We start from the raw sequence: 16,185 nt of genomic DNA, 5'->3' as shown, positions 1-16,185 counted from the left end.
TTTTCTTTTTTGATAAAAGGGTTAAAAATCAAGCTGCCAGTCTTTTTTCTTTGAATCTTCTCATGTGTAGCTCTTATCTCTGATCTCCTGCCCTCCATAAACACTTGCTCAATCCTTATAAAACTGATAAGAATGTGGCTTAAATAAATGTTTGAGGTCAGAAGATCTACACAGGAGATGTCAGGTGATGAGATTTAAAGAAAATCAGTAACTGTAACCGCTTGCAAACAGACCGATTTTTCAACTCTTGCATTTAAAAAAACAGCTAAACCTTTTTAATAAAGAGCAATTGAAAACATGATTTTTAGCCCAAAACTAGTAAAATGCAATCTTAAAAAAATGCCCCCAAAATTGTCCATAGCGGTTACTGTAACTTAATTTGATATGAAGCTGTAACGGTCACCGGTATTAACTAAATGGTAACCGTCATTCATCATAAAGACCTTGTCCTCTCCCATTCACAATCGTGTCCCATTGTCCCTAGTTCTTTTCAGACTACTGGACATCTGTACATGGATCTTAAGGTGCATTTAGACACACCAATAATTGTCCAGATTATCCGGAACAGTCGTCCCCGATCATCTGGCCGCATTTGCGGCTCCGCAATACACAGCACCGTTCCGTGTGCATTCCGCATCACGGATGCGGACTCCTTCACTTCAATGGGTCCGCAAATCCGGAGATGCGGAATGGAAGCACGGAACGGAACCCTACGGGAGCACTACGGAGTGCTTCCGTGGGGCTTCGTCCCGTACTTCCATTCCGCAAAAAGATAGATAGAACATGTCCTATCTTTTTGTGGAACGGCCGGATCGCGGACCCATTAAAGTGAATGGGTCCGCGATCCGCTGTGGCTGCCCCACCGACAGTGTTCGTGCATTGTGGCCCGCAGGAGGCCTAAGGATGTGTTGGACTGGCCTTAAAAAAAAATAAAAAATTGTCAGATATTGCTGCAGTCTTGACGCTTAACAAAAAATTGGCTGGCAATTTCCCAAATGGGCCAAAAAAACAATGACCTGCAAGGAGAAGGAGGATCAGCTGAGATTTCCCCATCGCCCATTGTCACTGGTGTTCTACTGCCTCCAAAGGGCTCATGCACACAACTGTTGGATGTAAATTGCGGATTCGCGGAACGCTGAAACTGGCCGTGTGCGTTCCGCATTTTGCGGAACGGAACAGCTGGCCCCTAATAGAGTCCTATCCTTGTCTGTATTACGGACAATAGGACATGTTCTATTTTTATTTGTGGAACGCCCACGCGGACATATGAAAATGGAATGCACACACAGTCAGTGTACACAGCACAATCTGAATAGTCCTCTCTACCACACAGGACGGGTCCGCTTATTGTGAAGGTTGATGGAATGAATATTCTCCTAAATATTTTGGGCTTCACGGTTAACCCCTTAAGTGAAAAACATACGTTGTGCTTGCAGCTGCCACATTCATGGAGCACTGGAAACGGCGACAAATGAGGCTCAACTACAGATGGGACCTGACCGGATTTGAAGAAGAAGAAGTGAGTACAAAGAAAATAAACTACAAAGATACAAATCCATAGCACAAAGGGGAACGTTCTTGGTGACCAATTGAAACGACAGAGGGAGCTGGAGGCTACAAACTGCAGGAACTTCTCCTTCTTCCCTAGGCCTCGTGCACACAACCTTAAGTATTTAGCAAAATATGGATACAGTCTGTGTTACATCTGACTTCAGTGGTTCTGTGGTCTGCAAATTGTGGCCAAGTATAGGACACGTATCTTTTTGTGGAACAGACATATGGATTTGAAAAAGCACACGGATCAACCATGAGCTTTCTGCATCTGTATATCCATTCCGCAAAATGTGGACCACGGACTCATTAAAGTCAATGGATCTGCAAAAAAAATAAAAAATGCGGACAGCACCCAGACCACATCCGTATTTTGCAAAATGGATATGATCGTGTCCGCAGGGCCTTACTAATATTGTATAATAAGAGTCTATGTATCCATTTGTGATCGCTCAATATGAAGTTGTATATATGCAAATGAGTCTCTAGGAGCAACGGGGGTGTTGCCGTTACACCTACAGGCTCTGCTCTCTCTGCAAGTGTCACACCCTCGCCAGGCATAATGATATTTTCACTGCCTGGCCCTGCCAATTAAAGTGCAGAGGGCTTGGCAGTTGCAGAGAGAGAGCAGAGCCTCTAGGTGTAATGACCACTCCCCCGTTGCTCCTAGAGGCTCATTTGCATATATTAAAACATCATTTTTCTCAGCAATGTGGGCACATATGAACATGGGACCAACATGGATGCCTTCTGCTGCCAAGGGCACATGTGACAGGTCAGCCGGGGTCATAGGTACAAATCTGCTGACAGATGCCCTTTAAAGATTTAGCTGCCTATCTGCAAAACTGAAGTGAAGGAAGCAGAGGTCGGCGGTGATGGTTGCTCTGTCAGTACCGCCAATGCCTTCCTTATCCGTTTTACAAGACCTCAAACGTAGCCCCGCAGTCAGGGTTGAGGGAGGGATGACTATCCTGCTATATCCTAGTGAAAATCCAACGCTAAAGAAAAGTGTACGTGGTGCTGACGCAGGATTCACCCAAATATTTGCATTGCATGTATGTGTATATGTAGGTGTTGTGTATGTGTGTATATACACACACACTTTGTGTCTACATATCTGTTTCCTCATTGTAAAAGACTGGTCTCCTGTCAAGTGTGGCCCCGTATTAGACTTCTGGGCCCTCTAGGTTCATGTTCTCCACCACCATACCCAAAGCACTAACCATGACCTCACCCGGTACCCCAATTAATAATTATCTTTTTGTTTTTCTGTGTGTTGTGTTCTTGTATCCCGAAGGGCACAGTCAAGGTTTGAACCCTCATTTATTAATCTTTTTTTTTTTTCTATCTTCTGTCTTCAGCAATTTTTCTTCGCATCTTTCTTTTAAATCACCCAGGCCTCAGCGTATGTGTGTTAATCGTGCCCGTCACTGTTCCGCTGCTGATCCCACCAAACCCGGTGACCATGTTGCACCTTGTCTCGTCTGCAGCCTGGTTGTTTTTGTCGCATTGTGTTTGCATCCATCACCAATCACAGCACTGTATGTCAGCAGGGGGCAATGCACCCTAGTACCCTATGCACTGATCAGCTACCTTCACGGCCTGCCTCTGCTTGGAGATCTTCCCTGTAACCCACGATGATGAAGGCTGTAGACTTCCAAATATCTTATCATCTCTTTAATTCCTACAGGACCACCCCAGGGCAGAGTATGAGGCTAAAGTCCTTCAGAAATCGCTGAAGAAGGAGCGCAGGCACAAAGAGGTATGGGGAACATTCAGCATATTAAACTAGTCTGAGAAATAATCTGTGTGACAAGGTGGTAGAAAAACCCATGTTTAACTATGTAAACCAGTCTTGCCAGATCAGACCCTTTTTGTCTGGGGATTCCACATGCGAGTCAAGAAAACCAGCCTTTCTAAACACACTAGAATGTAATTTGGGCTACCTGAAGCCACCACTAGGGGGAGCTTAGTGAATACTGTTTTACTATTGAGTTCCATGTATATACAGTGTGCAGTAAGCTCCCTCTAGTGGTGGCTGAAGGTAGTCAGAATTTTATATTTAAAGGGAGCATTTCACCAGGATTTAGACACCCACCCTCAAACTACCACCAACCCTATAGTGGCATGATGATCTTCTTTGCATAGTAAAGAAAAGAACTTTCCATATACATTTAGATGCCAGCCTTGCTTGCTTGATTATCATCCCACAGACCAGTTAGGTCACCACAAGCCTTCTAAAGTGCCATTTGGTGCATGAGCAGTGACCAGGGTACACTCATCTCACCTTCAACTGCATGCACCAAAGACTCCTTTTGCAGTCTGTGGGATATCAATCAAGCCAAGAGGGAACCTGCCCAGCATGACTCCTTGGGAGAATGGCTCCGCCCCCATGACTCTTTAATGGCATCTGAATGCATCTGTCAGATTTCTTTTGTGTAGTTCCTACATTTTAGCCCCGGGACTATAACTTGGAACCTGCAGCAATATTAGCCAATCTGCACAAATCGATGGCACTAGTTGGCCCAGCGCCTATCCTAAAGTGGTTGTCCAGAAGCTCTTGGAAAGGTGGACACTAGCACAGGTTTGCTCCATGTGAAGCTCAGCACTGTTCTCCTAATGTCCAAAGACGTTACACTGGCAAAAAAGGACCTAGAGAAGAAGTTTGGTGAAGAAGCAAAGGGCTTTGTGAAGCTGGTGGATCGTGAAGAGTGGTGGAGATGGTCGTGGTAGCATCTCAGATGCATCTGCTTTTTGAAACGACACCGCTCTTTGCTATGGGCTATGTCTGGTATTGCAACTCCTCTACATTCAGAGCTGCAATACCTGATATGGCCTTTGGAGTGGCGCTATTTCTTTAAGGCAAAAGCAGATTGATTTTATTATTTCGGGTCCTGGACAACCCTGTTAAGTACTCGCTGTAGTTTCTCAGGAGAGCTACCGCTATCCTGTAAAGGGTAAAAGCTACTTGGCCAAATCCGAAGCTGGATACTTGGCGGTTTGGCGGAGTTGACGACTGCTCATTCCACACACATAAATAAATCATGCAATTTGCAGTTCCACGTTGTTTGCTCTTTTAGTTGTGATTAGCCTTTATGTCCTGTAACACAATCCAGCCACGGCCCTGCCGTGTGTGTGACAGTGTTTGTGCAGCATCCGTCTGTGTACAATGGTTGTATTATTCTGAAGCCAATGTGATCCACAAACTGGGATCAGGTAACCTGTAAGTGAAGGAAACGACGGTCCCATTGTCTGGCGTCTCCTATTACCGCGCTGTGTCACTCCGTGTACTTCCTACGTAGATTTAGTAGCATGTTACTAACATTCACTCAAATGCTGTAAATCTGAACGTGCAGGAGCTATGATGATGTTGGGTACGTTTAGGGCGAATTCACACAGGGCAGATTTGTGGCAGCCATTTTTGCCGCTGTCCTATTCCATCTGAGTTGCAAAATTCCATGTGCTTGCTGCATTCGGGCATATGGAAGGGATTCCTCATTGCAGAACCTGCCGCGTGTGAATTCACATTGTAGATGACTCTTCCTCTATGAAGGGGAAATGGTGAAAACATCTCTTCTGTCTCCAGCTGCCTTACTACTATATGTCTATGTCAGACATGGAATGAGCGTGTGCAACTGCCCCGACCATCACTGGCCTCTGGGTGAAGGAAGTACTATAGCCTATACGTCATGTCTAGGGCTGGGCCATGCTCCGACCCCTCAGGCCCGGCAGTAGGCTTAACATAGTGTGTCCGTTTTGCTTGCTGTTCCTTTAAGAAGCCCATGTTCTGGCAGATCGGGGACCGGCAACCTTCGGCACTCCAGCTGCTGTTCTGAAACTACAACTCCCATAATGCCCCATTTACTTCTATGGGAGTTATAAGAAAAGCGGAGCACGTAGCATGCTGGGAGTTGTAGTTTCACTGCAGCTGGAGTGCCAAAGGTATTGAATTCAAATTGGCCCTGCTCATTTCTTAGCCAAAAGATGGCTTCCAGATTTCCCTTCCAGCCCTGCCGGTGGCCTACCGGGAAATTTCCCGGTAGGCCAGTCCGGCCCTGCTTCCAGACTTCCCAACCAGCCATATCCAATCATAGCTGTATTTCTATACAGGCCATATGACGTGTACACCTCAAACACCATAGCCCCGTACTGGGGAGGTAAAGATCTCATGAGCTTCTGCAATTCCTAAAACAGTGATATAGCAAGTTGGGTTTCTGGAAAACTTGTATGGCAGAGATGGGTGACTAGCCTAGATGTCTGGACTGTCCAAAAGTCCCAAAACTTTGCCCTTCAGGTTGGCGATGATTTTTCGGGGCAGTGCACACACACAACCTTGATTCTCATTCATTGCTACTGATTCTACGATGCTTTATAACACTATCGCATGGTCCTTTTTGTTTCCTTCAAATGCCTTCAGAAGCATCAGCCTGTTCCTGAGGACAACACAAACAAGTGGAGGCAGAGAGTTAAGACAGCCATGGCTGGGGTGAAATTGGTACATTTTACACCCAATTTCTTTAGGGTTAAGAAATGGTTTACTGAGAAGTCACCTTGGTTTATTGTGTTTGGCATACTGAGGGGATTATTGTGAGCGCATGAATCCTCCCAATGCCAGGCTGGGGACGGCAAGCCTTGAGACCTATGGCTCATTGCTCATGAGTGATCCCCTCGGGCTGCTTTTTTTTTTTTCTTTTTTTTTTCTTTTTATCAGTTTAACTTCACTTTGGTGTCTTCTGTTTTCTTCCATCACCCAACGCCATTTGATGCATGGCTCCTCGTCACACCTGTTGGCTCTGTTTTGTTGCACATCCCTTGAAATGTTTTATATTTCGTATGCATGTCGCACCATGTATGAGGGGACTGCTCTAGTGTTGTCTTGCCATTCCTAATGTAAATGCATTCCCTTTACTGGAGGTGACCTATTGGCATAACTGGGAACTCTGGAATTTAAGAAAGCGGTTGAACGTAGTCATCATTTGTCATGGCTGCTCTTTCCTGTTAAAGCAGGCTTGGATGCGGGCCGCAAAAGATGCGGACAGCACTCCATGTTCTGTCCGCATCCGTTGCTCCGTTACGTGGTCCGCAAAAAAAAATATAACCAGTCCTATTTTTGTCCATTTTGCGGACAAGAATAGGCAGTTATATCAATGGCTGTCCATGCCGTTCAGCAAATTGCGGAATGCGCACAGACGCCATCGTGTTTTGCAGATCCGCAATTTGCGGACCGCAAAAGACACCGGTCGTGTGCATGAGGCCTAATACAGCACTGAAAGTTTATCCCCTTTGTAATGTAATGAACGTCCCCTTTAGGATTCAATAGTTTTCGATGATGATTTGGGTGGGAAAGCGTTACCACTCTTTCAATTTAACGTTCATATGTATTGATGTAGATCGGCTTTCTCGGCTTATGTCTGAATTAATAGAATTTATTTATCTGAATATAACTAATAACGAATACAAATTATGGCCGATCAAGCTTGAGGACAATGAGCACTTTGGCCGTTCTCTTCATGTTAGAATGGACCTCCAAAGATGGGCCGATCACAGCAATCAGTTGGCAGTTGCGTTTCCCTACAGCGCCACCACAGGGGAAGGGAAGCATTACACAGTCCCAAATTAATTCAACAGGCTGTCTGTATGAGGCACGGACCTGCTGGGTCCTCCAAGGTGAGACTCTCTTTGTAGCCATTCTGGCTAATGAAGGGAGTCATTTTTTTTTTACTCAGAATGCCCTAACAGGATATTTGAAAATGAGTTTGCTAAACCAGGCATTCCTTTCAAAAGAGGTTGTCCCATGATTAATAAAAAATAAATAAAAATCAGACATCATATAGTACATGACAATCTCTTTCTAACAAAGCTAGAACCAGTCCTGTATCTCGCATGGATCCAGAGATCTTCCCATTCATTGATCCAATTGATCTGCTAGCTTTATCTCAAGCTGGCAGCTCAGGGTACGTAAACTTTCTGGTGCAGCTCAGGGTACGTATCCTTTCTGGTGCAGCTCAGGGGACGTGTCCTTTCTGCTGCAGCTCGGGGGACGTGTCCTTTCTGGTGCAGCTCAGGGGACGTGTCCTTTCTGGTGCAGCTCAGGGGACGTGTCCTTTCTGGTGCAGCTCAGGGGACGTGTCCTTTCTGGTGCAGCTCAGGGGACGTGTCCTTTCTGGTGCAGCTCTCTCCCTAATGCCTCATTCACACAGTCGGTGTTCGGTCATTGATTTCCATTAGTGATTGTCAGCCAAAACCAGATGTGGCTCTAAACACAGAACAGGTGCAGATCTTTCCCTTTATACCTTATCTCTGTGGAGGCTCCACTCCTCACTTTGGCTTTGAATTTACTGATGGAATTCACTGATCAAACACTGATGTGTATATAAAGCTCAACACTGCTCAGAAAGCGGCTGAAGGATGGAAATGAGCATGTGCGACCACTTCAACAAGGTGGACAGGGAAATAACAGCAGGTGGCACTATACAGAAGTTTTAATAAATAAATAAATTTTTAATTGCATGCAGTTACAAAAATATTCAGATCAAACTATATATATTTAACGGAGCAAGTTTTAATTTAAAGTCAATTTATGAGTCTGTCTATGGACAGGTAAAGGTAGCATGTTCCCAGTCATGTCAATGAAACGTCTCTAAGAAATAGTGGTTGGCTATTCTTTGTCTTGGAAAAGGAGTCAACTCTGTAGGCTGCAATAGTGGTCTCTGACCTGCGACTCTCTGGCTGTAATGAAACTGCAAATCCCAGCATAAGTTTTTGCAACCGCTATAGAGCCGTAGGTTGGAGACCACTACTGCAGCCCATCAGCTTCTGGAGAGTCCAAGTCCTCCTGAGCCTGCTTCCTGAAGAAATGTTAGCTGTCACAAGATCTTTATGTTCATCAGACTCACAGCTTGTGGAGCAATCCAAAATGAGACATTTTTTTGCAAGCAACACTGGGTTCCCTTGTACATCACTAAATAGATGTGACCTCCAGACACTGACGCCTGTGGTTTCAGTGGAGCTTCATCCGTCATGTGTTTGTTTTCTCGTTGCAATCTCCTCAACCCCTTGCACGTTCTCTCCCATGATGCCATAGTGAATCTTTTTTCCATTTTTTTTTTCCTTCATTGCATTTTAGACTGAGAAGGAGAAGTTGACATGGAGGGACAGAGTTCCTGCCTATGTCACAAACATGGTCAGCATTGTCTTCATGGTAAGTAGTAATATGTATTTGCCTCATGTGATGAGGGTTTCCATTAATATTGACTAAGTGCTGAAATTCAAGGAGACTGTAATAAGAATGGCTGCTCAGGTACCTGCCTGGCCATATAGATCTAGGACAGAGACCTGAAACCTTGCCCATATGTAAAGAAAAGCCTAGCAATGGCTATTGGGATTGATGGATACATACTTTTCTTAGGTGTTCTCCGCCAAAACTGTTGGGGGGCAACCATGGGTTCCTTGGAGCCACCATGTTTGAAGGACCCATCCTTTTATAAAGAACATGTAAACCTCCATTGTTAGGTGATGTTCACACCTCTGTTCATGTCGACAGTTCTGTCACACTTGCAGCACAACAGAAACCATGATGGAGCCCCGACCGAGTCAGTAGGGTTCCTCAGTTGCCATTGGTATATGTGGTAAGACTCAGGGGTGCAGCTAGACTTTCTGCTGCCTGAGGCGAAAACCATGCCAATTTCTTAACCTAACCCCTTTGCCACAATGAAAGCGCTCATTGCCCATGGCCCTTCCGCTGCCCCCCTCTTGCCTCTACCTGGTGCTGCCTGAGGCGATCGCCTCACCTGGCCTCATTGGTGGTGCGCCCCTGGTAAAACTGACCCGACAGAGCGTCATAGATCACAAAAGAAACAGTTCACATGTCAATGTAGCCTTAATTGTGTTGTCAACCTTGGCACCATATTGCCATTAAAGTTTTTTAGAATGGTACACAGATGGGCCAATCCATAACGAGGGGACTGAGTGAAAGTAATGTCCCCTGGACATGGACTGTACTGTTTTATATCAGCCCGTCTTCTGTCAAGTAGCTTGGAAGAAGACACTGTTGGAGGCAACGACGAAAGAAAAGTTCACCTGAATGGGACTGTGCTGCAATACCGCATCCACCAATGGTCAAGAATAGTGCTGTTTTTGGATGAAGCTGCAGTGTTTTCCTAATCACTCCAAAATATAGAGATAATCTAGTAGATTAGGATATTGTTATTGGATGGATACGCATATTGCACTGACTTTGGATGTCCTTTTGGCATTTATGTAGCACATATACTCTGCACCGTTATACACACACAATATACACACCACCTACAAATTTCATGAATCTATTGCTCTGATCCAAACTCGTGATGCTCTAATGTCTGCAGCTCTAATGCTCGCCTGCTTTTCTCCACCAGATTGGACTGACATTTGCCATTGTCTTTGGCGTCATTTTATATCGAGTCTCCACGGCGGCTGCATTGGCCATGAGTTCTAATCCTTCTGCCCGTGCCAATGTCCGAGTGACTGTGACTGCGACCGCCGTCATCATTAACCTGGTGGTGATTCTGATTCTGGATGAGGTTTATGGCTGCATAGCAAGATGGCTAACCCAGATTGGTAAGATAATTAATTAATTTATTTATTTATTTTCTTTACACCCTCTTGCAACCTTAACACAAGTGTAATATTTCGGTATGCCCCCTAATTAGACTTTCTAGTATATGCAAAATGCTACAATTTCTCCCAAAAAAAACAAAGTGAATTTTGAACCAACCTATTTCTTTGAAATCTGTAAAATCTATGATGTTCCCCGAGCATGACAAGGTTTGGTGTGTTTGAAAGTAGACTGCCAACATATGGAAAACCATATTAAGGAATGAAAAATAAAGATATTTTCCAATATAAACCTCCTAGAGTTATTGGCTAAATGTATTGGGTTTTCCTACTGCCAGTTTTCCCAGGGGCTGGCAGCCTCCCTCTTCCCTAGCCTACACATGTCGTTAGCACAGTTTGAATGAAGTTCATCACTTAGCACGTATAGAATATACATAAAATATGTACATTAAAGGGGCTGTCCCATGATAAATATTCTACAGTTTTCAAGCCAGCACCTGGAAATCAATACTTTTGTAGTTTAATGTAATTAAAAATTTAGTATAGCCCGTGAGTTATTCCATTAAAAGTGTTTTCCAGTATCTGATCGGTGGGGGTCCGACACCGGGGAACCCCTCCAATCAGCTGTTTCAGAAGGCACCGGCATTCCTTCAGCGATACCACCTTCTCCGTGCTTGGTATCACGCTCATCCCCATTTACTTCTATAGAGCATAGCTGCGCCTAGTCCACTGTCACATCTGTGACAGGTCTCAGAAGGTCTGAAAGATTATCTACGCATTAGTGATCTGACGGCCTCTTTTGGTTTCACCTTGTCTGTGTGTTGCTTGTATGTCCACACCTCCTGTTCAGGTGTGGATCATGTGACCTTTACCTTCCCCTATTTAGTCTGACTTTACCCATCACTCCTTGCTCGGGATAGCTTCATTTGGTTTTGGAAGAGCTGGAGTGTGGTTCTTGTTGGAGTCCTGTTCATCCATCATCCTCAGAAGTAAAGTGTTCCGCTTGTTGTGTTTTGTATTCCCCCCCCCCCTTTGTTGTTTACTAGGCCTCAGTGAGACGCTAGTTCCTTCACCAGGGAAGGAACGGGTGGTCTCTGCCCTGTCATTATCTTTAGGGCATCCAAGGGTCACCAGGGTTTTCTAGGTTCCTGTGTATGGGTATCTCTACCATCAAGAGGTGCCCATACGGATAGGAGTTAGGGCCAGGAGCAGTGTTTTATAGGTGGTGACCCTTTTCCTTCCCTAGCGGTGAGGCCTAGTGTCTTTCCTCTTCCTTCTTGTTGTCTTTTGGTGTTCTCCCCTACTACATCCGTGACATCCACATGACGAATGAATGTGTAGTCACTGGCCTACTAAAAGCTGAGAGAAAGCCACAGCACTACTGCGAGCGCCACGGCCTTCTCGAACAGCTGATTGGTGGGGGTCCTGGGTGAGGACCTATTATCAGTTTTAAAATCTCAGAAAACCCCTTTAAATCAGTCTGTATAGCACCACTTCCTGTTTGTTTTTTTTCTAATATCTGTGTCCTCCTCACTGAGGTGGACACACATGCTCAGTTTCATTCCTAAACTGCAGCAGACAAGACGCACGCCCTGAGCTGCCAGCTTGAAATAAATCTAGAAAAGCAAATGGAGACATTAATGGGTAGATCTCTGGATCCTTGTGAGATACAGGGATGGTGCCAGATTTGTTAGAAAGGCTGTCAATTGTACTATATAGTGAGTGATTTTCATTGTTGCATTGATCATGGGATACTCCCTTTGAGTATACATTAATGGTCTCCAACCTGTGACTTTCCAACAATTGCAAAACTGCAACTCCCAACATCTAAAGCGACACAGGTTGAAGACCACTGCTTTATCTTTCTCATCTATGTGAAGAAGATTGGTATGGTCCTGGAGGAGCCCTTTAAGGTAGATATCTGAGAGTATGACTGGTCATTATCAGGTTCTGCGCAGATCTGACAAACCCATATTGTTCCAAATATTGCATGGCTTCTCGTTCCGCTAGACATCATCCAACCCTTTTTGCTTTTTTTTTCTGGACAGAGGTTCCAAAAACAGACAAGACGTTTGAAGAACGCTTGATATTCAAGGCTTTTCTTCTGAAGTTCGTCAATGCTTACACGCCCATCTTTTACGTTGCTTTCTTCAAGGGACGGTAAGTAAAGCCTTTACTATTACACTGCTTCATATCCACTGTCCCTGTGTGCTCTATTATTCAAGAAGACAGTGAGGTACAATAAGATTACTGACAAGGAGTCTAGAAAAATATCTGCCCCTATGAGCTGCGTGGGGCCTGGTTTACAAAAAAGATGGTCAACAATACGCTTAGAGTTCATATGTTCTGTTTGGGCATAAGGTCATCATTAAGGGGCATCCCTTGCTTAGGAACCTACTCCATAGGCCAGATTGTACAGCCACTCGAACCAAGCATGCATAACATGGACAATATAATAATATTTTCATGAACAGCCCATTGATTTCAATGAGTACAATGTAATACTTCACTTCCTTTGTCGGGGTGCTGCAGAGAAATTGAACACAGCTGATGTTCGCAATAGTGGTACGAACATTCAGCAGCTCATCATTGGAGGAATCCTTTTAAACAACAATGCATAAAACCCCTTTAAAGGGCATCTGTCACCAGATTTGTCCCTATGACACCGGCTGGCCTGTTACATGTGCGCTTGGCAGCTGAAGACATCTGTGTTGGTCCCATGTTCATATGTGTCCGCATTGCTGAGAAAAAATGATGTTTTGATGTATGCAAATGAGCCTCTAGGAGCAATGGGGGCGTTGCCATTACTCCTAGAGGTTCTGCTCCCTCTGCACCTGCCGTGCCCTCTGCACTTTGACAGGGTCAGGCAGTGAAAACCTCAACACATCTGGCCCTGTCAATCCAAGTAGAGAGGGTGCTGCAGTTGCAGAGAGAGCAGAGCCTCTAGGTGTAACAGCAATGCCCCGTTGCTCCTAGAGGCTCATTTGCATATATTAAAACATAATTTTTCCCTTCCCCCACGACAGCACCACAGAGAGAGAGGATCTACCCCAAGGGACAGGAAGCCTGCAGAATAAACCTCCCACCTCAGTGTGGTTTCCTGTCCCTGGAGTGGGAGACCTGCAGTTTCTCCTTCACGTTCTTACCCATAGCAAGGAATTCCCAGAGATGCTCTGGAGGGCTATGAGGTACATATCTGCTGGGGTCTATTGCCCATATGTTGGGCTGACAGGACCCTAGGAGCCGGTGGTGGTCCGGGGCTTCCACCTGGCTCTTGCGGCAGGTGCGTGTGCGCTCCTCAATGAGAGTGAGGCCATGCTGAAACATAAAGGAAATGGAAGCAGCCCCATGTGGCTGTCTGCCTCAGGGCTTCGGGGCCTGGCTGTCTGCCTCAGGGCTTCGGGGCCTGGCTGTCTGCCTCAGGGCTTCGGGGCCTGGCTGTCTGCCTCAGGGCTTCGGGGCCTGGCTGTCTGCCTCAGGGCTTCGGGGCCTGGCTGTCTGCCTCAGGGCTCCGGGGCCTGGCTGTCTGCCTCAGGGCTCCGGGGCCTGGCTGTCTGCCTCAGGGCTCCGGGGCCTGGCTGTCTGCCTCAGGGCTCCGGGGCCTGGCTGTCTGCCTCAGGGCTCCGGGGCCTGGCTGTCTGCCTCAGGGCTCCGGGGCCTGGCTGTCTGCCTCAGGGCTCCGGGGCCTGGCTGTCTGCCTCAGGGCTCCGGGGCCTGGCTGTCTGCCTCAGGGCTCCGGGGCCTGGCTGTCTGCCTCAGGGCTCCGGGGCCTGGCTGTCTGCCTCAGGGCTTCGGGGCCTGGCTGTCTGCCTCAGGGCTTCGGGGCCTGGCTGTCTGCCTCAGGGCTTCGGGGCCTGGCTGTCTGCCTCAGGGCTTCGGGGCCTGGCTGTCTGCCTCAGGGCTTCGGGGCCTGGCTGTCTGCCTCAGGGCTCCGGGGCCTGGCTGTCTGCCTCAGGGCTCCGGGGCCTGGCTGTCTGCCTCGGGGCTTCGGGGCCTGGCTGTCTGCCTCAGGGCTTCGGGGCCTGGCTGTCTGCCTCAGGGCTTCGGGGCCTGGCTGTCTGCCTCAGGGCTTCGGGGCCTGGCTGTCTGCCTCAGGGCTTCGGGGCCTGGCTGTCTGCCTCAGGGCTCCGGGGCCTGGCTGTCTGCCTCAGGGCTTCGGGGCCTGGCTGTCTGCCTCAGGGCTCCGGGGCCTGGCTGTCTGCCTCAGGGCTCCGGGGCCTGGCTGTCTGCCTCAGGGCTTCGGGGCCTGGCTGTCTGCCTCAGGGCTTCGGGGCCTGGCTGTCTGCCTCAGGGCTTCGGGGCCTGGCTGTCTGCCTCAGGGCTTCGGGGCCTGGCTGTCTGCCTCAGGGCTTCGGGGCCTGGCTGTCTGCCTCAGGGCTTCGGGGCCTGGCTGTCTGCCTCAGGGCTTCGGGGCCTGGCTGTCTGCCTCAGGGCTTCGGGGCCTGGCTGTCTGCCTCAGGGCTTCGGGGCCTGGCTGTCTGCCTCAGGGCTTCGGGGCCTGGCTGTCTGCCTCAGGGCTTCGGGGCCTGGCTGTCTGCCTCAGGGCTTCGGGGCCTGGCTGTCTGCCTCAGGGCTTCGGGGCCTGGCTGTCTGCCTCAGGGCTTCGGGGCCTGGCTGTCTGCCTCAGGGCTTCGGGGCCTGGCTGTCTGCCTCAGGGCTTCGGGGCCTGGCTGTCTGCCTCAGGGCTTCGGGGCCTGGCTGTCTGCCTCAGGGCTTCGGGGCCTGGCTGTCTGCCTCAGGGCTTCGGGGCCTGGCTGTCTGCCTCAGGGCTTCGGGGCCTGGCTGTCTGCCTCAGGGCTCCGGGGCCTGGCTGTCTGCCTCAGGGCTCCGGGGCCTGGCTGTCTGCCTCAGGGCTCCGGGGCCTGGCTGTCTGCCTCAGGGCTCCGGGGCCTGGCTGTCTGCCTCAGGGCTCCGGGGCCTGGCTGTCTGCCTCAGGGCTCCGGGGCCTGGCTGTCTGCCTCAGGGCTCCGGGGCCTGGCTGTCTGCCTCAGGGCTCCGGGGCCTGGCTGTCTGCCTCAGGGCTCGGGGCCTGGCTGTCTGCCTCAGGGCTTCGGGGCCTGGCTGTCTGCCTCAGGGCTTCGGGGCCTGGCTGTCTGCCTCAGGGCTTCGGGGCCTGGCTGTCTGCCTCAGGGCTTCGGGGCCTGGCTGTCTGCCTCAGGGCTTCGGGGCCTGGCTGTCTGCCTCAGGGCTTCGGGGCCTGGCTGTCTGCCTCAGGGCTTCGGGGCCTGGCTGTCTGCCTCAGGGCTTCGGGGCCTGGCTGTCTGCCTCAGGGCTTCGGGGCCTGGCTGTCTGCCTCAGGGCTTCGGGGCCTGGCTGTCTGCCTCAGGGCTTCGGGGCCTGGCTGTCTGCCTCAGGGCTTCGGGGCCTGGCTGTCTGCCTCAGGGCTTCGGGGCCTGGCTGTCTGCCTCGGGGCTTCGGGGCCTGGCTGTCTGCCTCAGGGCTCCGGGGCCTGGCTGTCTGCCTCAGGGCTCCGGGGCCTGGCTGTCTGCCTCAGGGCTCCGGGGCCTGGCTGTCTGCCTCAGGGCTCCGGGGCCTGGCTGTCTGCCTCAGGGCTTCGGGGCCTGGCTGTCTGCCTCAGGGCTTCGGGGCCTGGCTGTCTGCCTCAGGGCTCGGGGCCTGGCTGTCTGCCTCAGGGCTTCGGGGCCTGGCTGTCTGCCTCAGGGCTTCGGGGCCTGGCTGTCTGCCTCAGGGCTTCGGGGCCTGGCTGTCTGCCTCAGGGCTTCGGGGCCTGGCTGTCTGCCTCAGGGCTTCGGGGCCTGGCTGTCTGCCTCAGGGCTTCGGGGCCTGGCTGTCTGCCTCAGGGCTTCGGGGCCTGGCTGTCTGCCTCAGGGCTTCGGGGCCTGGCTGTCTGCCTCAGGGCTTCGGGGCCTGGCTGTCTGCCTCAGGGCTTCGGGGCCTGGCTGTCTGCCTCAGGGCTTCGGGGCCTGGCTGTCTGCCTCAGGGCTTCGGGGCCTGGCTGTCTGCCTCAGGGCTTCGGGGCCTGGCTGTCTGCCTCAGGGCTTCGGGGCCTGGCTGTCTGCCTCAGGGCTTCGGGGCCTG

General features: G+C 49.7%; 1 protein-coding gene across 5 annotated transcripts in view; it reads left to right on the top strand.

Moving 5' to 3' along the window:
* ANO1 (anoctamin 1) overlaps positions 1-16,185 on the top strand; it is a 169,164-nt gene that overhangs the window by 140,911 nt on the left and 12,068 nt on the right. For 2 of the 5 annotated variants that reach the window (XM_040409085.1, XM_040409089.1), the window contains 7 exons: positions 1,437-1,519; positions 2,849-2,860; positions 3,242-3,313; positions 5,969-6,046; positions 8,678-8,752; positions 9,948-10,149; positions 12,195-12,306. In XM_040409085.1, the coding sequence (XP_040265019.1) occupies positions 1,437-1,519; positions 2,849-2,860; positions 3,242-3,313; positions 5,969-6,046; positions 8,678-8,752; positions 9,948-10,149; positions 12,195-12,306 (634 nt within the window). The remainder of the gene's footprint in view (positions 1-1,436; positions 1,520-2,848; positions 2,861-3,241; positions 3,314-5,968; positions 6,047-8,677; positions 8,753-9,947; positions 10,150-12,194; positions 12,307-16,185) is intronic. The other 3 variants (XM_040409086.1, XM_040409087.1, XM_040409088.1) reach the window with 3 other exon arrangements.

The sequence above is a fragment of the Bufo bufo genome, chromosome 10 (genome assembly GCF_905171765.1).
Source record: "Bufo bufo chromosome 10, aBufBuf1.1, whole genome shotgun sequence".
In the NCBI taxonomy this organism is placed as follows: domain Eukaryota; kingdom Metazoa; phylum Chordata; class Amphibia; order Anura; family Bufonidae; genus Bufo; species Bufo bufo.
The sequence above is the reverse complement of the archived record's forward strand: the minus strand, read 5'-3'. Positions and strand labels throughout refer to the sequence as shown.